This window comes from Ciconia boyciana, chromosome 11 (assembly GCF_034638445.1).
Source record: "Ciconia boyciana chromosome 11, ASM3463844v1, whole genome shotgun sequence".
Lineage (NCBI taxonomy): Eukaryota > Metazoa > Chordata > Aves > Ciconiiformes > Ciconiidae > Ciconia > Ciconia boyciana.
The window spans coordinates 24,914,456-24,939,258 of NC_132944.1; the positions used below are offsets into that span (position 1 = coordinate 24,914,456).

The following is a 24,803-nucleotide window of genomic DNA, read 5'->3' on the forward strand; positions in this document are numbered from 1 at the left end:
ACATAAGCAGCTAGTCTGACTTGGATCAGAGCACGGTGGAGATCTCTGTTTATTACTTGAATTTTGTAATGTATTAATAAAGGAAAGCTAGTCAATTTATCATACTGAAGTGAAAAGCTGAGTTTGAAATGAGATGGAATAGTAATTTTTCTCTTAATGGGATCTTGACAGTTGAAGGACGGGTCTCCAGAATGGTAAGATCAGTGGAGAAAAGTAAGAACAACTTCCTAGGAAGACTTCCTAAAATAATTAACAAGGTTTATAAACTATGGAATGTCTCAGCTGCAAAATAAAAGTGTGCCTGACTTTAAGCTAGCTAAAAATGAAACAACAACGACAGCAGAGATTAGTAATCTGGGCAGAAGTCAATATGATTTCAAGCTCAAGGTTTTTTTGTTAGGCTACTTGCATGCTACGTGTACTGCCATACTTTCACTGCTGTTATCTGTGCTGGTAAAAGTAGAGCTAGCATAGCAATGTCACGGTACAGTAGTTGTCATAGTAAAATAGCATCTTTGTTTAGACATACCATCAGAATACACTGGAATTGTGCTGCAGGCCATTCAGTCTGCTGAACGGAATGTTGTATTTTAGTCCAGCTGTTTTACATAACTTTTGGTCCTGTGCAACCTAAAAATAAATAAAAAAAAACAACAACAAAAGAACACCAGGAAAATTTTGCGATTAAGGGTGTTAATAGTTGTTTCTTTTCTCTTTAGTGAAACCCATTTTTAAACATTTTCAGCAAAATATTACGATGATATCCTTAAAACCAGATTTTTCTAACAATGTCAGTGCTGTAGGCTAGAAGTATATTTTGGGGAGAGACTAAAGGACTGGTAGATGTAACTCCGTGTGTATATATACACACTTTTCAAGGAGATATTTATGTTTAGGTTTATACAAATTCTTTTACCTATTGTAACATCTATTGCATTGTTAATGAAAAGGGTGAGAAGAACTGTCTAGGCATGTATTGCCACATCAGCTGTGTACCTTCAGGTTTCTCTGTTCCTTTCCAACCTTTTAGGCCATTTAATTATTTCGAACTCTATAAATTCTATGTGGATTTTGCTGAACATGTATGTTCTCCCCCCCACTCCCCCCAAAGTGCCTTGTGTGGTTAGGGCTGATCGATGATGGCAGGTGCCATCATAATGACAGAATTTAGAGCCTTCCTCCTTCTTTACTACTAGCGCACAGTCTGTCCATAGAAGGCTGGAGAGACAAAGCTTACGTAGACAGGATGTTCCTTGTAAATGAAATTGATTTCAAAATTCTTGTAAATAGGGCACATTTGATATCCAAACTGTATTTTAAATGCATTTGACCTAGTTGTCTTCCATAGTTTTCTTGAAATTGTCATAGGCCATGTGAGATGCACAGTGGTATGTACATTTCTAAATGGACAACTTCCTTTTTGCTTCTTTCTAGCCGTTTCAGTCAAGGCAGAAGCATCTGACTTTGGAGGAACTGTTTGGAACCTCTGTACCAAAGGAACAGCCCGCAGCTCCGTATCCCAATCCAGAGAGAATGGAAAAGTTGCAGACTGACACCTCTTCCAGAGAGCAGCACAGTTTGCTCTTGCCTTTTCCCTTTGACCAGTCAACAGTAATACAACAGTCACTAGGGAAATCTGAAAGTCCAAGCGTTAAAACCAGTGCCAATCCTTTGAATCAGCAGGAATGTTTAACACCTATGCTAATACCTCCAGCTTCAGTTTCCCAGCCTGATGTAAAAAATGTTTCAAGCTATTCAGTTCGTTTAAGCCCTATTCTTAATTCAGCCTCGACAATGGAAGCTGCCCCTGCTCAGATGCTTCCTGGCCTAAAACAAAACAACAGTATAATGCACGTTATGCAGCAAGCTGCCAAGCAGATATCCCCACTAGTGAATCAGCTGCCATCTGAAGTGAACCATGCTCCACAAAATCTAACGGCTGGCCAAAGCCAGCTTATAGCACCCTTGACATCAACAAATACAGGAACTGTCTCAAATACATCCCATACAAGTGTTGATCTTCTCCAGAAACTCAGGTTGACCCCACAGCATGACCAAATGCAACAGCAGTCTCTCACTAAGACTTCCTTAACGCCAAACATCTCTGCCTCGGTTGGCCAACTTGCAACACCAGAAAGCTTCAAAGAATCTCACAGTAAGCCATCAGCCTTGAACAGCAAGATAATATCTCCCCTTCAGGTATTCTGTGGGTTTTTATATCCATGAAGCTTTAGACTGTTTTTAGACTGTGTATTTTCTCTTGGAAAATGTGCTGTTATATATTAGCCTTTTAAAAATAATTAAGGACTTCCACTGTGTGATATGGATTGAATTGCTAACTTAGAAATCCAATTCCATTAGTTTTACATCATTAACATCTGCTATGAGTGACAGACCTGTCTGTAGAGGAGGAGGATTTTCAAGCTGGTGCTGTTAGGGGATGAATAAGTCCTAAAGAATTCATCTGTACTTGTGTCAGAAAAATACTGCTAGGAACTGATGATCTGAGAAGGGACAGAAGGTTACAGACTGATCAGTCTAATTAGAGCTGATGCTGTGCAAGTCTAGCCTGTACCTTCTTTGAAGGTACAAAACTAACAGTTTTCTGGTTATTTTGCTTTGGATGTTTCAGTTTTGACCCCTTTCTGCTGGGGATGCCTGTGGGCTACCTTGAGATACTGTTAGTTATTTAGCAAAATGGATCGTAAACTGATTCATTTTGTCTAATTGACCGCCGTGGTTTGTTTTATCCTAGTAGCGCTTACAAAGGACCTCTCAAACTTTTTATTTCTTGGAGGAGAATGCCTCCAAGAAATAAGTCTATGCCTTAATGTAAGCCAAAGCAGTAAATTGGTTTTGAGAGACTAGGTGAAAATGTCATTGCTACTCTGTAAGGTTAATGTGTGTGGCTTTGTGTTGTAAATTATTTTCTAGCAATTAGTGTTGCTCTGCTGTATAATTGGCTACCGCAGTAGTAAAGACATTAATGAGTTTGGGTTATTGGATTTCTTTTTTCTCCAAAGGGAGCAGCTTTCTGTAGTGCCCACCTCTGAGGTTATCCAAAGACTTCTCTTGTTGCATTATTATTTTATTTTATTTTATTTACACTCATGCCGACTAAGCCAGTGTTGGATTGTGTCTTCTTGCATCTTGGGTACGGTGATAATGCAAGAATAAAAAACATCAAACAAAACTACTTACAGCGACATCTGCATGAATTTCCTAATGTTAATTATTATCCACTGCTGGCCACTGGGTTTTAACAAGATCTTTGGTAGCCCTGTCTGGCTCAGCTGCTACTCTTTGCTATGAATATGGTGATGACTTACTCATAAGAGATCTAATCAAAAGCTCAACTCTTCAGCCTGTAACTTGTCCTAAGCATTATTTTAGACTACCCTGTATTTTTCAAGTGTTGCTTTTCTGTCCTCAGAAGAGTTATCCCTGTGTTAATCTTGAAGAAATGGTTGTGTTTTCATTGTGCTGTCTTTCTAATTACCTTATTTCTAATCTGCTGTTGTTGAAAATTTTCAAGAAGGCTGTGACTGCTACATGCTAGGATTATTTCACTAGCGATCACCTTTTTGGGATGTTTGGACTGATTCGTTTTGCAGAGGGAGGAGGAGGTCCAAGTGCAGCACTGAGCAGCTATCTTGATCTAGTATTGAAGAACTGTACATCCTGAGCAGTATTTTTCTTTCGTGTACTACTAAACCTTGGTACAGATTTGACTGAAGATTGTGACATCTTTGAGCATTTAGAAAAGCTGGCTGGGTTTATCCATAACTGCCCTTGACTGTGTTTGTTTAACGTCTGCTCGATAGCCTTGGGCATTAGCTCTTCATATGCCAGTCTTACAGCCTTTTTTTTCCTTCCACCATGTCCACTGTGTGTACATATTTTCATTAGAAAAAATTCTCCATAGTCCAAATATGCTCTCAAACTAGCAAAAGACTTAACTCTTCTGTAATTAGAGTGTAAGAATTTGATCTTGTGCTTGTTACCACTTCATAAAGCTAATTTTATTTTTGTCGTTAAGGACTATCAATTCCCTGAGTGTTTTTCATTGCAGTTCAAGTAAGCTAAGTACTGTCTGCTGCGAAGGGTTTTTCCTGTTCCGCGTTGCCAAGAGGTATTCCAAATGGCTATAACAAGCCTTTCGAAGAATGCCACAGGAATTTACTAAAGTACCTTATCTACATGCCTTTTATTGTGTTTGCTAATATTTTATAATACTTGAATTTCATTATATTATAGTCTTGAAATCTGACTAAAGAAATATCTGGATGCTGTTTGTAGAGATATAAAATACTTCTGAAATTCTAGCAGAAAACTGCATTTAATTTTTGTGGAGGTGATTAGATCAAACTCCTAGAAAAAAAAATACTGAATTTAACCTTCCTGGCAATTTACCAAACTGATTACAAGGTACTGAACTCTTCACTTTGTACCATTTGTTTTGTTCCCAGTTTCAGTGTTGTAATGTTTAGATTATTTTTTTTTTTCCACTGTAGTAGTCTTTCCTCAGAAGTGCTTTGTTATGTCTTTACAGGTTTGCTGTAATATTGAAAGCATAAAACATAAATTCAAATATTTCCTCTTTTTCCTACTTCCCATTGATTATATCAGTTTTACAAAATGGATTGAATTACATCTAAAATCTGTTGAAATTTGCATTTTTGTGCTTTCATAAAAACAGAGAACCACCACTGGAAATTGAGCTATGGATGCTAACTTGTGAATTATGCTTTCTTTTTAACTTAGACTGTACAGCAAAACAAGGAATCAGAAGTATTTCCACAGCCGAAGACTTTGTCTAAAGCAAGTCAAGTAAGTGAGTAAATACTTCTGGTAATTGTTTGTGGGTTTTCTTAAAAAGGAAAAAAAGGGGGGTGGGGGGGTGGAGGGGAGTGTAAAACTGTGGTAAGCAGTTGGTATCTCAAATAGTCGTTGTCCGCTGGCCATATTTAAGGTGCTGTTACAGAGCAGAAACATGCTGTACTGAAGCAAGGGGGAGTTTCTGTAGACTGCTATGAATGAGTACACTTTTTTGTTGTACAGTGCCTCTTATTGTTGATGCTAATGCAGAAATTAGAATACATTTTTGGATCTGCAATCTTGCATTCATTTTGCACCATTTGAGCCGTTTTTTTTTATCTTGTAAGCAAGCAGTACTAATGCTGTAATATTGCAGTAGGGTCTATTAGCCTTAGCCCTACCTTAAGCACCCCAGAGGCACAAAATGCAATCCTTGCCTTGCTGTCCCTTCTAGTTTTCCTGAGGTACCTTGTATTTTATGAAAAAGACACCAAGGAAAAAAAAAAAAAAAAAAGGACGATAGAGGAAGAAAATAATAACAAGCATTTGTTACTGCAAAACTTTCTAATAGCAAGTTTTAGTGATCCTAATACAGATTTAACTTTATTAGAACTGCCTTTGAATAACAGTTCAAAATAACATCAATATAAAATTTCAGGTTGCAGTTAAAAAAATAACTGGTAATAGTCAAGTCTTCAAGAATTGTTTTTAATTGCCTTTTTGTTACGTATTCTTTGCGGGATACCATCTGTAATTTAATTCTACTTTTCCTTTACCCACTCCCTCCTTTTTCAAATCTGCTAAGTTGCCTCATTCTTGTCCAACTTGCACTACATAGAAGCAGTTTTAGTAGCATGCCCAGATCTGATTGTGAAGGCAGTAAAAATGGTCCTGCTTAAAGTAAAATACTGTTTTAGCTACTGGCCTGCTATAAGACAAGCTATACAGTCTGTTCACGACACAGTTAGTAAATAGTTATCTAAATAAAAGCATTTTACTTGGATTTTGGAATTTTAAGAAACATGTGCATGTTGTGTGGTAAACTACACTTGTTGGTTTAAACACGTTGTCTTCAGCTGAAATCCCACGCTGTAAGTCTTCACAGTTTTGACTACAACAAAATCAATTTGCCGGTTCTACTTTTGTTGATGTTGTTATATACATGTTAACTTTAGATGGCTTTGCAGTTTCTTTTCTTCTGAAGATTTTTGATTATCCAAGGGGAACTCTTTCTGCTGACGTATCAAACATCTTTACATATCACATTTAGTCTTGCTTTCTTTTGAGTGAGATTGGCTTGTTTATTTTCTTTTTTTTTTTTTTTACCATGTTGGTCATTCTGGAAGCCTGAGCAAGATGTAGATTATCATATTGATTAATAATTGCAGTTATCAGGAGATGTGAAGAGCTGCTCAAAGCTGATGTTTATTCCTGTCCACTTTATGCAAATATAATATTCCTATGCATTTGCAATTTATGTTTAAAAGGAAAAGTGGTAAAGGCAGCGTGTGGATTTCTGTAAGGAAATGGACACAGACCTGTGGAAGAATGAGATGGGAAGATGGTCCTCAAAATATTCGCATCCCCCCAAGGGAAAATGCACTTAGAATATTTCAATGTACTACAATGCTTTAATTATAATTCATCAGTCATTTTAAATATCTTTGAGATACTTTACTTTAAATTATAAGTGTATTTGGTGGAGACCATAGAAGTAGGGGGATGGAAAGCAGGACTAGCCTTTCTGTAAACTCCTAAGAAAAACAGTAATTGGCAAAACAACTACAGGCTCCTTCGATTACCTAGGTGAAAAGCTCATCTTATTCTACGTGTTATGCCTCAAAAATTCTGGAAGGTAGCAACTGCATGAGGAGGAAGGAGTCTGTATACAAGAATATTGAAGACTGTTACCTTCTTCAGCTTTTAAAATGAGAATTACTATTGATATTAATCTTCATAGGTAGATATTTCTTCATTAAGAGCAGCTATTCTGTAATATCTGACTGAATAATAGTGGCTACAATTTATTTTTTATGCTCGTCTCTCCAGCCTTTATAACGGCATTCATTCTTACTGGACACGATGCTTATTAATTTTCTGTTCTTATACAGGTTGCACCTCCGCAGTTTGTTACAGCCACAACTACAGTAACGCCTTCAATCCTCCTGTCTCCTAGTGTTTTTCAGCAATCAGCTACAAAAGTTACTGAAGTGGAGAATAAAGCCAATTCTTCTTCACCTTTAACACTTGGAATAACAGAAATTCAGCCTATACCTCCTACTGTTCTCAGTAGGTCTCAGCTTCAAGAAGCACTGATACATCTAATAAAGGTCCTGTCTTTACAGAGCTCATTTTCTGAGGGATGGGGTTCCAAGCACAGTAGCCAGTACTGAGAAATTCTGTACCCCTATAATGCCTTTTGCCCTGAAACATTACAAAAGTTGTTCCCTTCTGTTGGAAGGGGTAGATTACTCCAAACTGTACACATAGTATGGCACAGCTTGGTCCTTTTGGTTGCGAGATGGAGGACTTGGAAGGACCGAGCTGTACGTCAGATGTGTCCTTTCACATCCATATGAATTTGTGGACAAGTGAGGAAAAAGTTGCACTAGTAGAAGCCCTGGTATGGGGATGGGGGGGGTTGGTTTTGTTGTCTTTGTAAGTGTTCCTGCTTTTCCAAGGAAAGCTGTTATGATTCCAGTTCCCTAGAACTGTTCCTGATCTTTTAACTGAAGTATGTGTCTTTGAAAAGGAAATTGCAAAGTTCTAGTTCTGCTATTTCTAGGGACTAAAAAGTTCAGTTGAATTAAGTCTGTGATGTTGGGAGTAGCCATGCAGTGAGATCATTTTGACCTCTAATGTCATGGCGAAGTTGCCATGAATGACAAACCATTCTTCGTCAACTCAGAATTCTCTTGTCCCCTCCATGCTGATGTTAGTAGAGCTTACACCCAGAATGCAAGTCTAAAAATAGCAAACAATATCATCCCAGCGATAAAGTTGTTAGGACCAAAAAGGGCCACTACCAGATCCCATCATCAGCTAGGTTGCCTGATTTATAACTGTCGTTCCTTTTTGCATAACATCTTTGTGTATTGGTGTGTGTTTGTTTTGTTTGTTTGGTTTTTTTTTCCCTCTTGAAAGACTTAAACTAGCTTACTTCTAAGTCTTGCAACTGAGCTCAACCGCCAGAAGTTTTATTCTCATTAGAGACATAGCGCACTGATTCTTACCCAGTAGTCTGAAGAACGTCATTGTGGTGACTTCAGAGAGCTGATTGGAATATTTGTCTCTAATCTTCTCTTATAGAGAATCTAGACAAGTAGCTGAATGAAGACCAAAATAGGCATACCTTGCAGCATGGGAGTACTTGCACAGCACTTCAAGCAGGATACCAAATTTGCTATGCAGATCTTGTAAAAAGAATATTACATCTTCAAGCTAGGTGATTAGATACCAGTTTTGTCAACTTGACATTTGAAGGAATTAGACTCAGGAAATATTTCTAAATATTGTCTATAGGTTAAATTAATTAATTTCCCAGTAATTTGACATGGGAATTCTTGTATAACACACTGCAATCCCTTTCAGGCTGGTCTGACAGACAGAAGTAACATTATTTCTGACACTCATGCAGACTTTATTTGGGGGCCTGTACACAGGATGGAATTCCCTGTGTTTTAAGACTAAGGTTTGGACTCTGGAGAGAGGTGAAATTATGCTGCTGAGGCTGACCTAGTGACCCCTGTTCTGTTTGTTTGAGCATCCCGTGTGCTTAGTGATCCCTTTAGCTATCTTACCAGCTTCAAGGTTCAAAGTCTGTATGTTGTCCAAAAAGCATTGCTGTTTGTACGAGTATGCAGCTAGTTCCCTTCTCTTAACTCTCAGATAGCTAGCGCTACAAGGAATCCTAATGCACAACTTAAATGGCATTAAATTAAACTTTTTTTGCATAGTTTTACTAATGTTTCTAATCTGTTGTTTTTTTTTTTCCCTGCAGAATGATTCCCATTTTCTCAGCACTATTCATGAAGTCTACTTGCAAGTCCTAACCAAGAATACAGACAACATTAAGCTATAATAGAAGCTAAATCTACCTAAAATATATCAATTTTAGAAACAATTATGCCTTGTCTATAAAACTAATATTTTTGTAAAAGAATATTTAATTTTCAACTTCTTGAATTTGAACCTGTTAGGAAAGACTATTCCTTAAATACTTATGAAAGTAATGTTCTCAGAAGTGATCTAGGTTTTCACTGTGATCATCACCAGCAAACCTTTTGTTTTTATTGGGGAGGGCAATTAAGTTGCATTTGAGCTCTCATTAGCATTAAGTGAATGTGCAAATGTTTGCTCTGGCTTTCACTCCTAGCTGTATTCACTGTTCAAGGATTACAGACTCAATACTATTTAAACCAGCAAATACATAGTACAGTACACTACACCACACCACACCAAAACAAAATTCTGTTGTGGGAACCTTGTTCCAGTTCGAAGGACTGAGGAAAAGGAGAGCAAAATGCCTTGTGATTAAGTTGGCAGGTGTGGGGAAGGAACGGATCTGGAAGCCAGGCCTCTGGAGCTCAATCTTTAACAAAAGGTTTAAAAATGTGATTTGCTCAATACGTTGACAGTCTCTAGCTAATGCACATAAATTTATCTTTTAAATATTCAATTTATCTTATTTGCTTCTGCATTGCTGACATTAAACAGGTATCCAAGTGAGTAAGGCCATTTTCTTTAAAAAGGCAACATTTGAAGTATGCAAAATCCTCAGTGATTGTAGCATTATTTTTTTTTGGCAACAGAGTAGTTCTGTTGCATGTTGAAGTTCTCTTGTTTTAAATCTATAGTTAAGAGACCACCGCTGGAAGACCCTCTTCCTGTTCAGCAACATTTGATGTAATTTAAATACTTTGTTTCCCTTTTCGCTTAAGGATGGGCCACGTCATAGTTGGCGTTCATTCCTCAGTAGGGTTGGAACTGCAGTGTTGAAAACTATGCAGATGGGGAACAAATGCATCCTTTTCTTCTGTTGCTCTCTCCCCAGATTGTTAGTGCACACTTCATAGTCTGAAGTTTATCTAATTAAAATGTGATTTAGTAATTCACTGTTCACTAATGTAAAAATGTAACTGGATACTTTCCCATTTGAAATCAGAAAATTTCTAATTATAGTTTCTTATGCTGCCGTGTTGGTTTACCCATGGCTTGTATTTATTTCTGAAAGGCATGCAAAGGTAATTAATAAGACTTCAGGTCCCACCTTTCTCCAGCAATAGTAGTTTTAAAGGATACTTTTCCAGTAGAGAAGTTTTGGTTTATTGAGTAAAAAGATAATCTGTAGTGAGTTATGATGCACTGCTTCTTTCTTTTCCCTCAAGCACTATTGAAATATGAAGAAAAAAATTGTTTGGCTCCTTACAACATATATGTATGTATATATATCCTAAGGATTAGTTAATATTGACGTAGTCCAGGTGCATGGTCATTTCGTTGGAAACTAGTAATTGAGCTTTAATTGTGACTTGTTCACAAATCGGTATGTTTTAGATACACAGATATTTACATTTTTATGTATTTGATCTATTTTAGTTTTTTCATAGCTTTTTAGTGGAAAATATATTTTGTTTAGCACTACCTGCCTTCTTGAAAAGCTCTTCTCAGCCTTTGAGTTCAGTGTTTCCAGTTCAAATAGATAGTATTTTGTTAGAAAAATGTGCAAGATTCAGGGAAAGATGCTAGTGTCATGCACATTCATCAATAAATATATTGGCTTTAATGGTAGCATTTGAATTCAGCAATATAAACTCAGCCTTGTTAAGGAAGATCGGAGCTTCCTACATAAATTCTAGAGTTATAATACTGTGTATGCACATAAACAATAACTCAGATAGATCTAAGGTCAAAACTAATTTGTTTTGTTGGGTTTTTTAGAAAAAGTTTCACTAAAAGGGACAAACCAATGAGCAGTTCGTCTGAACAAAAATGGATAGCCTAAACCAAATAGAGAGTTGCTTTTTATCTGGATTTAGCGAAGATGAAGTCCGTACCTTCTCACTCCTTATGGACAGCTTCTGGTTTCTTCAAAGGAAGATTTGATAAAAGTTTCTAAGAATAGAAATATTGGAAGCTGATAGTGCATATTTGTACTGTTTGCTAAATACAGTCGTATCCAAAGGTCTGTAGAAATGATAGGAAGGAGTTGTCTTTCGAGTTCTTCAGTCATATGCAGTTGACAAAAGTAATACTGTTTAGAGTAGCAGTGCTGTTATGAGAATTTGACTCTACTTTGAATATCCTTAACTTGTTTATAGCTGTCCAGGGACCCCCCACCCCCCCCCCCCCCCCCCAAAGCAGTTTGCAGATCCTTCCTTTACTTTGGTTCTGTAGTGTACTACTAGCAATACATTATTGGTTTACATCCCCCCCGCCCCCAACTTTCAAAATGAATTGGAAGAGAAACAGAGTTGAAATCATAGTTACTAGGCAGACATTTTTACAACAAGCAAACCTGTTCATCTTGAACACCTGCACACGTTTGTTCTACCCTCTCTATGTGTAGCCAACAGACACTGGAACCGACCTAGGTGTCACGCAATACACTGTAGAGATTTATGACAAGTGCCAGGGTAGTGGGTTTAACAGACAAACCTCGTTACTGAAAAGTTGCATTGTAAAACACAAGCTCAGCTACAGTGTAAAACTTGAATTTTTTTTTTTTTAATGTGGACTGTGTTATTTAACTTTTTTCCTGATTATTTTAACTTTTTGTATAAATCTAAAATTACCAGCTTGTGGAAGTGCTTGATTAGTGTTATCCGCATGTAAGGATAACTAGTGCGTGGCAAGTTACCATGGGTCATCACAGGAAATTATTGTGACCGTTTTCAAGTGACACTTTTTTTGGTAAAATTACTGGCTTAGTGGAATTTTACCTGTTAGTTCTGAGAATTAAAAGATCATTAGTTTAGACTATACTCCCCAAAGTAATTAATTGTATTATTTAAGCATGTGTTTTGTGGCTAGCATTGTCACTTAAAAAAAAAAAATAAATAAATCACCAAACTCAAACCTAATCAAAGACAGTTTTAAAACCTACAGCTGCTGAATTGTTCAGGAAAATCAAAATTCTCAGTTTTGTAGTTAGAATTTATCTGCTGTTATTTAACAATGCAAAGTTTATATGAAAGGTGCCTAACAGCTATTCACTTAAAAGCAGTGTATCTTTCCAAATTAAACAAGATTTGCAGAATGATTGAATAAAGGTAAAAAAAATTTAAGTGATTCATCTTGATTTCATATAAAATGTTTAATTCTGTGTATAAATACTCAATATAATATTTAAACACTCACTGTTGGATGTTTCTCATTTTTGCTTGCATTTCTAATTGCTTCATTTTGGTATATTTCTGAAACCCATTACGCCATGTGTAGTCACTGATACAATTTCTGAAATATTTTTGAAAACAAACTTTAATTTGAGACTTCTTGTTTTTAAAAGTATTCTAAACAAATCGGCCACCTTTTTGCCAGGTATTTGGGTTGCTTTGTACAGCATATCTTAACAGGAGGAATGTGTGCAATATATATCACCTCAGTTTTGTCTGGCAACGTTATGAAAATGTTAAGATGCAATATCTTCCTTTCACTTCAAGTTAGAAAAATTGCAGTATCTCTGATTTGGTAGTGTATTTATTTTTATCTATTCAGTGTATGGGCATATGGCTAGTTAGTTTTTTTTATGTACATTACATGCTTTTAGTAATTTCTGAGTTTTATCACTTCCATGGCTGCACCAGTTGTGCCCATTTGCATGTTCTTTCAATACGAAGACCGTGGGGAAGGGGGGCCTCAGGAAAGATTTCTGGAAACTGGAATGAGAATAATTCTAAGTCAATAAATGTAGATACTGCATCATTAATGTTTTTGGTATGGTATGGATTTTATAGCACCTATGTATGTTTGCAGTTATTAAGTTATTGCGTAAATGTTTAAGAATGAGCATTTTTTCATCCAAAATTTTGTATGTTTGCAGATATATTTTTGTAATAAAACTTCAAAACAATTGTTTCAGCACCTCCTAAAAATGTTCCAATGTTTCCTTTTATTTCTAGAGCTGTAGTAGCCTGCTAGAAGGGTAAGTTCAGATTTTATTTAGGGTTAATATTTTCCAGAGAAGAAACTCAAACTCCTTACTTCATACTGGGGGCAAAAACCAATTGCATTTGTTCACTAAAGAAAATGCAGCATGCCTGCTTGAAGGACAGCTGAGAATAGCATCTGTCACTTGTAACAGCTTCTGGCTATCCTCTGTATTGCTGTAAGCAGGCTTGCATTTTGAATTTGATAAACAGACCAATTTCCTTTCACATTAAGAAATGCAGCTGCAAGGTCACTGTCTTATAAGTACAGCTGTAACTGGTTTTAGTGCCTTTCCTTATAACTTTTTTTTTATGGTATCCCCTCTCATCTGTCTAGACATGGCATATGATACTCAATGCAGTGTTGGTCCTTGATCGTAGATGTTGGAAATTGCAGTTGACCTCTTACCATATCTGATTGGTATCATGCAACTGATCGATCCAAATTTCACAAAGTAAAACGGGGAAGCTGATGAGGAGGAAAGCCATAGCAGAATTTCTGTTGGAATAGATATTTAAATTAAACAACACCTTATGCCAAAGTCCCTTAATCTTAGCTAGATGCTTATTCCCATTCTAACTACCCATGAGAGTTAGAGATTGCGAGGCATACCAAATGTCGGGAGAGGCCACTGAATGATGGTGTTTGCTCTAGTAGTTAATATTGAACTGACTCCTGTACTATATACAAAAGCAGATTCTTCTACTAGAAGACTACCATACAAAACAAGTACAGGAGTAATGGATTTACTGTAAGATAATTGAGAAAAAGTAGAAACAGCTAAGGCCTAGAATCTAACTTTAAATTCTATGTTAGATGTGTTGCCTGTTTGGTCAATATTGAGGAAGTATTTTTTGTCATTGTTGATGCTGTTAACCTTTTTGTCTTCTCTGGATCCAGGTATTCCTGGTTACTGTTATTCCTATGAAGTGCTCCCCTTTGGTTTGGAAATAAGATAATACTTAGTGGATAATTAAGATAATCCACAGATAGACTTACTATGTGTAGCTGCAGCTAAACCAGGCACTGTATAAAAAACTTATGCAGACCAAAATCTTTTTGGCCTTTTCTCTCTTGGTAGTGTGTGCTCTACAGTCGTGTTTTCTGAGAGTGCATGGGAGCATAAAGTCAATCCCTACTACGATGGTGATACAGCACTAGATGGAATCAAGTAGTAAGCATTAGGCTTCCTAGAACTCATCCACTAAAACTCAAATTTTATTTGCAGGCTTGCAGAATGAAATAACACGACTGGCTTTTTAAATGAAGTTGTAGCTCGTGTTCATGGGCCAACTCAATTGAAGTCAGTGGACTCATATTTGGTAAGGATTCAACTACGCTTCATTCTCGATACACAAGGTACCGGGGGCGTTAACATTAGTACAGAGGATAAGAAACCTGTCATTCATACAATGCTTCTTCATAGATGAACAGGATAGAGTCAAAACACTAAATACAGTCTTCAGTATAGCTGAGGTAACTTTTCTCTAAGTTTAGTGACCTAATCTGAAATTCAAAAGATTAGAAGTTATAACGTATGTTAAACAATTTTGAAAGTTATTTTCAGTGCCCAGTAGTGGAATTTTTTTCTCCTATCTTTGCACAACTTCAAGTGTGAATCAGCTTTTTTTCTCTCTTCCAGCTTTTATGATTGAGGGGTTTACTTTTGAACTGACCTACTAATTTAGGAGAGTTAGACTTCAGTGATAGACCTGTAACTGAAATATGGCCATTAACCATAAAGCTCATCCTTGTCAGTTATGCAACAATTTTTCACTTCCTCTTAGAATCCTGCTTCATATGGGACTCCTAATTAGGTTCACAAAGAATTGGGAAAAGAGGGCAGTGAAGAGACAGTATTTGTATCAGTTGCTGCATTTTTGAAAGAGCACTTGCAATAAAATGCAAGGTAAAGGACCAGTGAATAGAAGATACCTGAGAAGTGAACAAGGGAAAGAATAGCAAAAGGGTGTAAGTAAATGTGAAAGGGAATATTGTAGAGACACAAGTATGGCCTGTGAAGGTAATTCCTGAAGCACGGAAGAATGTAAGTTACAGTTTTGTTTCTGTACTGCTGGATGTCGTCTTCAGGTATTCCCAAAGCTCAAACAAGAATCCAGAATATTTCAGGGTGTGTTCAAAAACAGACTGGTTAGGCATGATTTCCCTGCTCTAATTCTTGAGCAATACATAATTTGCCAGGTCTGCTATGGGGTTTCTTTAACCTCCAGTTATGAAGCAGCATAATGGAGTTGGCTGATACGTAGCAGTACCTAATTTTATCTGCTTGATGGCCTCAGATTACAGCTTAAAATCTGCTACATCATACCTAGTTGCCCTTTATCTTTCATTTTAAATAGACCTTTAAAAATATTTCTGCCATAATCCATTCTTCAACATTCAAGAAGCTCCATTTTACAAAATCAACCTTGGCAAATATAACCACGAAAGAATAAGCTTTCTTTATATGCTGGCTGAAATGAAAGCACTTGCCCTTAGGCCTTACTTGAAAACATGCAGGTATGTGATGAAAATGCACAAGTTGTGTTTCTTTTCTGCTCATAAATAAGTCAAGAAGCTTGAAGAGCATCTACAGAGCAAAGATCTCCCAGCCTGTCTCACATATGCAAAACTCCATGTGGTCTTAATTCAGAGAGCATATGGCTTGTACATCCTGCTTTACTTCTTGTGCTTCATAAGAGGGATGGGAAAGGCTTAGCAGGTTATCCATCTGACTTTCTCATGTAGACTTAAGACTTATGGATAATACTAAGGGCCTTCTCTAGTTTACTTTTTAAGCATCAAATAAATTAGCTTCTGTTCTCTGGGGACACAGTTCTCCCATTGCTGTAAAGGAAGTTGCTGCTATCTTAAACTTACCACAAGAACTGAGATAAAAGGGTGAGATTAAAGCTGACAGGATTCGGATGTGTACAGAATGTGTTGTGGTTTACAGCAAGCCCTGCTCCTGGTGTAATCTTCAAGATGGAAGACACAGAGCACCCATTATAAGGAGAGATCTCTGCTTTCCAATGACTGAACAGGAACATCCTGCCACAACAGAAGCCCTTACAGAAAACCCAAAGGCTTGGTTGGAAACACATGCAGTACTTTTAATAAGGGGTTGAAAATAAACATAAATCAATATTCTGCAGATAGGAGGATAGCTGTCTGAAGGAAACTGCTAAGATAAAAGATGTATGTGAAAGTAACGTAGATTGCATACCACATAGTGACTGAGCCTGGGCCCATGATGTAGCTCTACCTATAACTTCGTTTTAGACAAAAAAAGACAGCCTGATCTTACTACTACACCTATATCTGTTCCCATGCAGTAGGTATCATTATTTCTTGCAATCCTTGATGCTATGTTGCACAGAAATTGGAGATTTTTTTAAATTCTTTATTTCGTTTTTTTGTTTGTTGGTTTTTTTTTTTACTTTAAATTCATTAGTGGCTAAATACTGTTATTACTGAAGACTAGCTGAACAACCTGTTCCATGTATCGCTGGAGTCACCGTATTTTTGCACATGTGGAGGGATGTGCTGATGATGCATAATGGTCTGCATAATTAGAGAATGCTTTGGCATAAATCCACCTCATCCATTCTTGAACAGTTCCCTTCTTGAAGGGCTTCTAATGCAGCTGTTCCTTCAAAGGGTGAGAATAGTCAAAGCCTGCGTGTTGCAGAGGAGAAGCTGAAGAAAATTTCTTTCAGTTTCTTTCTTTCCATACACATTACAGCACAAATAAATCCTGCTTTATTTGGTCATAATAGCTGTCTTTCCTACCTTCTTTCTAAATTTACACAACCTATGAAAGCATTGCTGTTTCAGAGATTTATTTTAGCATAAGTTATTGATGATAACTTTACTCTTTTAATTTTACCAAATTCAGTTATTTGAATACAGATATTCATTTAAACAGAGTCTTAAAGCGACTAATACTCTTCAAACAAGCTGGGAAGTTAAGTGTTATGGAAGCTGGATTATTAAGAATCAAATAGAGAAAGCAAATGTGATGAAGTGACTGTGGGACATTTATGTATTCAGTAGGTCCTTCAAGCATAGATGCAGTCAAATGCCTCAAACTCCTACTACATAAGTATATCATGTTTATGTTAACGGATGATGTGAAGAAATTGCAACAAGCAAAAATACAGTTTGTAAATTTACAAAAAATTGTGTAAATAATATTAATATAAGCAATCGGTTAAATTAAACTAATCCAAATACCCTCAAATATTGCTGTGTTAGCATTACAAACTTCAATTTAAATAATGTAATTTTGTTGTATTGCTAGCAGAAATACTTCCCTAAATATCATCAAGCAGCAGAGCAATTACCAAAACCAGTCACAGTGAATTCCTTTTAACTGTGTAAGACATGCAATGATTTGGTTTTTCTCTGATAGGCTACGTGTTAGACAGAGATAAAAAAGTCTCTTTGTATAAAACTAGTCTCAAATCATTTGGCCTGTTTGGTTTAATCTGACCACTTCTCATGTATCGTAAAGTTGCCATAATATTTTGGAAACTTTGCAAATTTTGGTTTGTTTTCCAGTCTTTTTTTACTAAATGACATTTTACTTAGAGGCAATACAAAAATTACTATGATTTTAAAATTATTTTTATCCAACATTTGGCTGCCTGTAGCTCAACAACGGTCTGTTCTGTTATGAAGCTTTCCATAGATATTTTTCCTTTCGCAGATTACTTTGTCAGCTGTATCTGAGGAGAAGGTTATAGTTGAGTTAACTATGAATATATTCTGCATGTATGTATCTTTTTCTTGTGTCTTGCTCTTAGGGACTTCAAAGGTGAATTGATTTCCCTGTCTGGCTATTTCTGGATCAGGTGCTGCATGAGAACCTTGCATTTTCCAGGTTGCTGGTTGTACATGTTTGTAGCCTGCGTAGCAGAGACAACTGGTGTTCTATGGAAATTAAAGGATGTTTAAAGTGTTTTTCATGCTCCAATGGGAACTGCAGAGCTGATCATTATTTCACAGCCTGCTGAATATTTTTTTCACAGGATGTTTACTTGAGTGTGCACTTGTGCTTAACTAAAACCACTTGCTATTGCTGACAAAAGAACAGAGTTTATTTTGAGTAAGATGTGACAGTATGGACTGAATATCTGGAAAAGTTGCAGCACCAGATTTGTTCTGAGAATATATCGCATTCTCTTACACCAGACTACAATGATTGGAATTCCACCACATAACTTGTCTTTTATAAGGTACCCTGCAAATGAAATGAAACCCTGTACGCTACATGGAGATGTTTAGGACTAGCAAGGTTACGATTCATGCCAGCAGCGATCGGCAGATTGCAGTTCAGTTTGGAATCCATACAGTGCTTAAATGGCAATTGCACAGCCCATTGGTATCCTCCCATGCCTCCACTCATTTTCTTTACTCACTGTTGTTTGAGTTTTGTAGGTGATGAGCTACCGAACCACTCCGTGTTCCTACTAGACTTTGATGTTGGAATTTGAGAACAGTTTTTAGGGCAAAATTGGGCACATAGCCCCATGGTAGCTAAATGGCCTGAATTTCAGCAGTGCTGTGTGCATGCAGCTCCTGCTCTGGTAAACAGGGTTGCATGTACTTATGTCAGCAATGCATTTTTGCAGTATCTCAGCAAATGACAGCCATAGCTCAGCTTCCATGCTTCTACTGCACATAATGCCCTGACTGTGAAATGCGTGCAGGAGGGGATGGAAAAATCCAGTTGTCCTGTCTATGTATTTAAGAAGCTGTCTAGTCTCCTAGTTAATACTGAAGCTAACGAGATGTGATTGTACATGCTGAAGAAAGGCAGTTTGTCCATACATTTGCATCCTTGTTTTAATCATATTGTACGTGGTTTCAGAGGCAAATGCCAAGAATGTGGAAGAAATGTTGACTGTTGTACACAATGTATACCACGACTTTAGCTATTGCTTTACAGTCCATCACACTTGGTCAAAGTTGCAGAAATAACATGCCACTTCAGTAGATCAAAGTGGAGGCACTGACACAAGGTGGAATTTCATCCTGTGTATGCTCGAGCTGCTGTTTTAACAACACAATACCATAAATAAGCACTCAGTGATGCAGCATGAGGATTCAGGGAAAGGAGGGTGAGTTGCGGGCAGTAATCTCCCAATGGCATTATCTAAGCTAAGTCTATCTTAAAGGCTTTCTACCGTCCAGATAACAATGGAGGAGACAGAGTTGCAAGCCATAGTAATACCAGTCTTATCCAGATCATCCCCCTTATTTTCTTACGGGAGGGGAAAAAAGAAAGCACCATATGTCCAGCCTGACAAGGCAGCTGATAAGATTGCTATTGCTACAGTACACTCGGGAGAAGGTTTGTTAGGGAGCCATCCTTGCAATGAAGATTCAAGAGTGCATCTTCATTGTAATCACAGAGACTTGATCACAGGCCTTACTCTTCAGCCAAAGAATGAAATCAGCCTGGACCAATAAAGCCAAAATTGAGGCTATGATCTAGTCAGTGTATATTTAAAAGAATTGTGAGGGAAAACAAAGGACATTGACTAAGGAGCAGGGAGCGACTGAACTCTGTTTTAGTTGACTGTTAGCTCACTTTGTCACTGACAATGATGTATGCAGAGAGAAACAGTAACAGCCTGGCAATGCTTGCATCTTAATCACACTGTATATACATAAAATGTGGAGTAAATGAATCTATTAGAGGCAAAAACATAGTGTAGAAATTACTTGATTGTCCTCATGATACCTGCTACCATTATGATATTTTTCTACTGTGTTTATAGATACTACTAGCCTTCCAGAAAGATGAAGTACCCATATCTCTAAAATAAGCTTTTTGTTTCCTGATGCAAACGTGTTTTGGAAGTTTTTGGAAACATTGTCTGCAGCTGAAATTGGAAGGGTGTACAGCCATGCTTTCTTAATGTATTTTCAGTCAACGCTAAATACTGTGGAGTTTGGCATCATAGCCATTATTTCACTTATGCTTGGCCTCATTTGAAGAATTTACTTCACGCACCTCTTCTAAACCACAGATTAGGGTAGACCAAGTTATCCTGCCTAACCTTGCCCAACTGATATGAAGTTATCCATGTCACTGAGATGATGGTTGAGCCAGATGTCAACATTTGTCTAAAGAACAGTGTTTAAAAAGCAGGGGGTGATAGAAAAATTGCCATTCACTTCCCTAGCACAGACAGTATTCTAACAACTGTCCTTAATGAGTAAGTATGCAGCAGAGCTCAAGCTAATAATGCTGCTGTGCTAGTCACGTGGTTCTGTGGCTTCGTCTACACCAGCAGGTAGGAGATTCCAGTATAGCAGGTCTATAGGGCACGAGACAGTACTGAAGACTCAACATCCGCACTATATGTGTTTTTGAATTCTGCTCCAGACTAGCTCTTGTCTGTCCTGTTGGACTGAATACTCATTAATGGCTGGAGTGTATTAGATGCTTTCTCACGCTGAATCTTCTGTTTCATCCAGGAATCCTGTTTATGAGCTCTCAGACTGCTCTGCAGGGCAAGCCAAAGCACAGTAAGCAGAGACGATCAGGAGATTCGATCCACGACGGCACTTCTGGCTCAAGCTACTTTAGACTTACCTTCTGACCATATGGCTGCAGACAGAATCAAGTGTGGTGTTGCCTTGAGAAAGGCTACGAGGTAGTGGAAAGGATGCAAGGAAGGACATAGGAGAAGAGGGAGTGTTTTGTAACTTGCTTGGAGATGTTGGTAACCCTCACTCTACAAGATTAGACTGATTTTTAAGCCTATTTGAGGCTATGGCACAGCCAGATCCCTAGCAAGGTATTTGCTGGTCTATAGCATATATAAGGTTCAGTTAAGGATCTTTTATCCTTTTCAAACTTAAGGTTTGAATTTACTGTTTTTGAGGTAGGTTTTGTCGTTGAAAATCTGAAAAGGAGGAGCCCTAAATCAGTAAATCTCTTGTAGATGCTACTTGTAACTCTTGAGATCTTTCATAGTCCCCCTACTGACCATATTCCTTTGGGCATCATAGCTCCAAGAGGACAAAAGAAGTCCATGTATCGTTGAAGCACAGTGGATTTCAACAGGACTATTGTGGGGACTGCTACTAAGAATGGCTGTTGGTTGCTTCCACCACGTCTGGCAGTCCTTTTTCTATGTTTCCTCAGCTAGGATCTCTTTGCTATGATTTCCTACACAACTAGCTAGCTTCTAGCTATCGAGTGTTATTTAATTTCCAAGTTGCCGTTTAGACACAGCATGTCACAGGGTATATGATGTGTCTTTCTGTACCGTGAGACAGTAGCGGATCTGCACAATGACCCTTGAAGTGCATTAACAACTTCAGTTCTTGGCGCTCTGCTCTAAGGGGGCATTGCTCTGCCCTTAGAAAGCTCTTGGCATTATAGGCCATGTCTTCAGAGTTCCTAAACTTAAACCAAGGCTTATGCGATTCTCATCAGGCTCTTCCATATCCCAATTTTATTGTCCATATCACTTCAAAGCATATTACTGAAATTAAAAGATTTGGGTAACGTTCTGCAAAAAGAAAATAAAGTATTTGGCCTACCTAATTATTTTAAAGTAGAATATAGATTGGAGCACGGCAAATGGTAGTTGCAGCAACTACCTCTCTCAAATGTGCTCTCTCAAATGAACTCTGCACTTTGCTACTGTCAAGTTTGGTTGTTTGGCTCCGTTTTTTCCTTCTTCCTGGCATATAGCCTATTTCCAGTCTAGTTTTTCTTCTGAGGTTTTTTATTAAAAGTATTTTTGAAAAGACAACTGATGGAGCAGTTGAAGAAAACAGTTAAGCTGAGGGAATGGTGTCTGCTTCTTTTTCTTCCAATAAACTGGTTCGTTTATGGAAGACGGGTTTATCTTACCTTGCTAAGAGTTTCACGTGTTACTTTTTACCTGCAATTTGCCAGGTGAGGATGGATGGATACTCTGTAAATATAGGTGGCTTCCTTTGTTTCTGAAACCCAAAGTTTTCCGAGTCTTGAAGACAAAGGTGTAGTTTTTTTAATGTAAATGGTACACATCACTAGTGTCCTCTGAAATTAGATGATGATAGCACTAGTTCACTAGATGTAGCAGTTTACATGTGAAACAGATTTTAAAATATATTTGTATTTTTAAATCATGTAATACAGCTTCCAGGACAAACTACCAGTGGACAGAACACCGAAATACACGGAGAGTGCAGTGCAGGAATACCAGGTTTCACGGGCAAGATGTGAAGTATTTGATTTTTTTTGTTGTCTGTTTGAACTTATTTTTTTTTTTCAGATTGTGACTTCTAGTGCTGCTCGAGCTTTCTAGAACAAATATGAAATATATAACTTGCCTAGCTAAGTCTGTAGCTTCAATGTCATAGTGTTCAGAACTGCTAGAGAAAATGTGTTTCCTGATTGATGGCTGGTGAAGTCAATCTTTTATGCAAAAGTCTCTGTAGTTGTCAAATTCTTAAACGTATATTACAGAAATATGAGTAATTTCTTGGAGACAGACAGGGTAATTCTGTTACTATTTCTCCTGACTGCGTAGAGGAACAAGGTTACTGTTAAGAGGCATTGGATGCAGTGACACTCTTTTACAGACAGGAACAGGGTTGAGCTGGAAACCCTCCGAAACTTAGCTTTATCGAACAGGGTTTGAACGGTGGAAAAACGTGAGTTACAGTCCACTCCGCTAAGCCCGGCGGGTTCCGCCCCCCAGCTTCAGGACCGCCCCTACTTACTGCGCACGGCTGGGAAGGGCCGCCGCTGAGCCGCCTTCCTCTCATCGGCTGCCAGGCGGGGAAGGGAAATGGCGCCAATGGCGCCTGCGCGCGGCCAAGGGCGGGCAGCCAGAGCCGCCCCCTGGCGCCGGCAGGGCTGCCGCGCCGCGCCGCGCCGTGCCGTGCCGTCCGGGCCTGCCCCGCCCCGCCCCGCCCCGCCCCTCCTGCGGGCGGCCGCGGTGGTGTGCGCGGCCAGGTCCGGCGCAGGCGGGAGGCGGGGCGGCTGTCCTCTCGCTCGCTCTCTCTCTCCCGACCCCGCTGCACGGCCCGGCTGAGGCGCGCTGCCCACAGCCCTCGCGGAGCGCTGCTGTCCCTGCCCAGCCCCGGGTGCCACCGCTGCCCAAACCCCGCTGCCGCCGCGGCCCTCCTGCTTTGCCCCCATGGAGGATTACCACAAGCCCGACCAGCAGACCCTGCAGGCCCTGAAGGACACGGCCAACCGGCTCCGCATCAGCTCCATCAAGGCCACGACCGCGGCCGGCTCCGGGTGAGTGAGGCAGGCGGGCTGCGTCCCAGCCCTGGCCGCAGACCGGCCCCGCGGTGCGCCCGCGGGTACGCGGCGCCTGCCCTGCCGGCGAGCCGCACTGCCGCATCCCGGGTCGTGCATCCGTTCAGCGGCGAGGCCGAGGTGGGGTGGCGCTGGGAGGGGCTGTGCCGGGCTCCCTCAGCCCCTTTCCCGGGGACACACCGGCAGATCCCTTCCCCCTTGCACTCTGTTTTCTGCCCGTTAGGCAGCACGCCGAGCGGGTGGGCATGCTGGAGGCCCATCCGTGCCTCCCGCGGGTGGGCGGGAGGGCTGAGGCGGCCCCCGGGCGGGACGTGCGCTGCGCGGGGATAGGGGAGCCCGAGCGCGGTGTGTATGGGAGGGATGATACCGCGGAGGTCACGGCCAAATCCCCTGTACCCCTCCGCCCCGATACCCTCCGGCACGTTGGGGGCTTCGCGCGAAGCTACTTGATGTGGAGGTGCTGCATCTGGAAATGGCGGCCGCGAGCGAGGAGCGTGGATGAGGTGGGGGGCTCCCGCTGCCAAAGGCGGCCCGGCCCGGCCCGACCCGGGGGCGGCAGCCGCCCTGCCGCGGGCCACGTCGGTCGCCGGGGTTGGCGGGTGTTGTGACTGCGGAGAGAGACCGGGAATGCTAAGTTGATGCAGGACTGAAAACCAAAGAATTTGTGCCTGAGGCGCAAGCGGTTTCTTTTTCATTTCGTGCCCGTCAGTTGGAACTAATTCCGCACAGAATTTCAGGCGAGCCCAAGTGGGATTATCTGTGAAATGCACGCGGTCTCACATGGACAGTTTATTCAGGCCTCTGGACAGGATTTAGCGTAGGCTCTGATGTGTGCAGATTCCAGGGTTATCCTTCCTTTGATCGTGCTTTTACCTATGGAAAAATATCTCTGCATACAATCCGCTTTTACTGATGTAAAATTAAAGCCATTTTTTCTGCTTGAATAATACATCTGAGTGCTTCTATATAAAGTGCTGGCTTTTTTTTTTTTTTTTTTTAATCCCACCCTGTTGCAATTTCCTCCTTTGGGCCTCTTTGAGACTGGCTGTACAGATTGGGAAAAAAAAAATATATTGAAGGAGTCCTTTGGATGCTGAGGCTTGTGTGGAGAAAGGTAGCGTGCAAAATATTTTAAAGCTTCTTCTTTGAATTGCCTTACGCTTTTCACCCTGTGTCTGGCATGGGCTACCTCACATGGCTCTTTCTCAAAGCATACAGAAACGGAACTGTACTAGTTCCTTTCTCATACAGCAAATGAAAATGTTGCTTTGGTTCTTCCTGTAAAATGCAGCGTTGGGACACGGGAAACCTCTCAGCTAGCTGTAGGAGTGGGTTTTTACAAAGCTGTAACCTGTTTGGTCCAGTCTGGAGAGAGAAGTACAGGATACCCAACAATTGCTCTTAATTCTGGATTTGTTTCAAAGCTACAATGTACAGGCAGTATTACACAAGCCTGTGTGAAACTGTAGGTAAGAAAAATTGTGCTAAATCTACTTAGTAGGGCTTGGGCTTCGGTCTTGAGCTTCTAGTGTGTATTTTAAGCAGGCCACAG

The 24,803-nt window shown here is 39.5% G+C and overlaps 2 protein-coding genes across 3 annotated transcripts in view; both read left to right on the top strand.

Moving 5' to 3' along the window:
- Positions 1-12,897, top strand: part of DCP1A (decapping mRNA 1A) — a 38,826-nt gene extending 25,929 nt beyond the window's left edge. Inside the window, exons 7-11 of one of the 2 annotated variants that reach the window (XM_072876001.1) lie at positions 1,435-1,514; positions 2,103-2,199; positions 4,765-4,830; positions 6,930-7,148; positions 8,819-12,897. In XM_072876001.1, coding sequence (XP_072732102.1) covers positions 1,435-1,514; positions 2,103-2,199; positions 4,765-4,830; positions 6,930-7,148; positions 8,819-8,899 — 543 coding nt within the window. In that variant the 3' untranslated portion in view covers positions 8,900-12,897. Of the gene's footprint in view, positions 1-1,434; positions 2,200-4,764; positions 4,831-6,929; positions 7,149-8,818 lie in introns of both variants that reach the window. The other variant, XM_072876000.1, reaches the window with a different exon arrangement.
- A 10,023-nt stretch (positions 12,898-22,920) lies between these two features.
- TKT (transketolase) overlaps positions 22,921-24,803 on the top strand; it is a 31,324-nt gene continuing 29,441 nt past the window's right edge. The window contains exon 1 of the mRNA XM_072875809.1: positions 22,921-23,230. Coding sequence (XP_072731910.1) covers positions 23,124-23,230 — 107 coding nt within the window. The 5' untranslated portion in view covers positions 22,921-23,123. The remainder of the gene's footprint in view (positions 23,231-24,803) is intronic.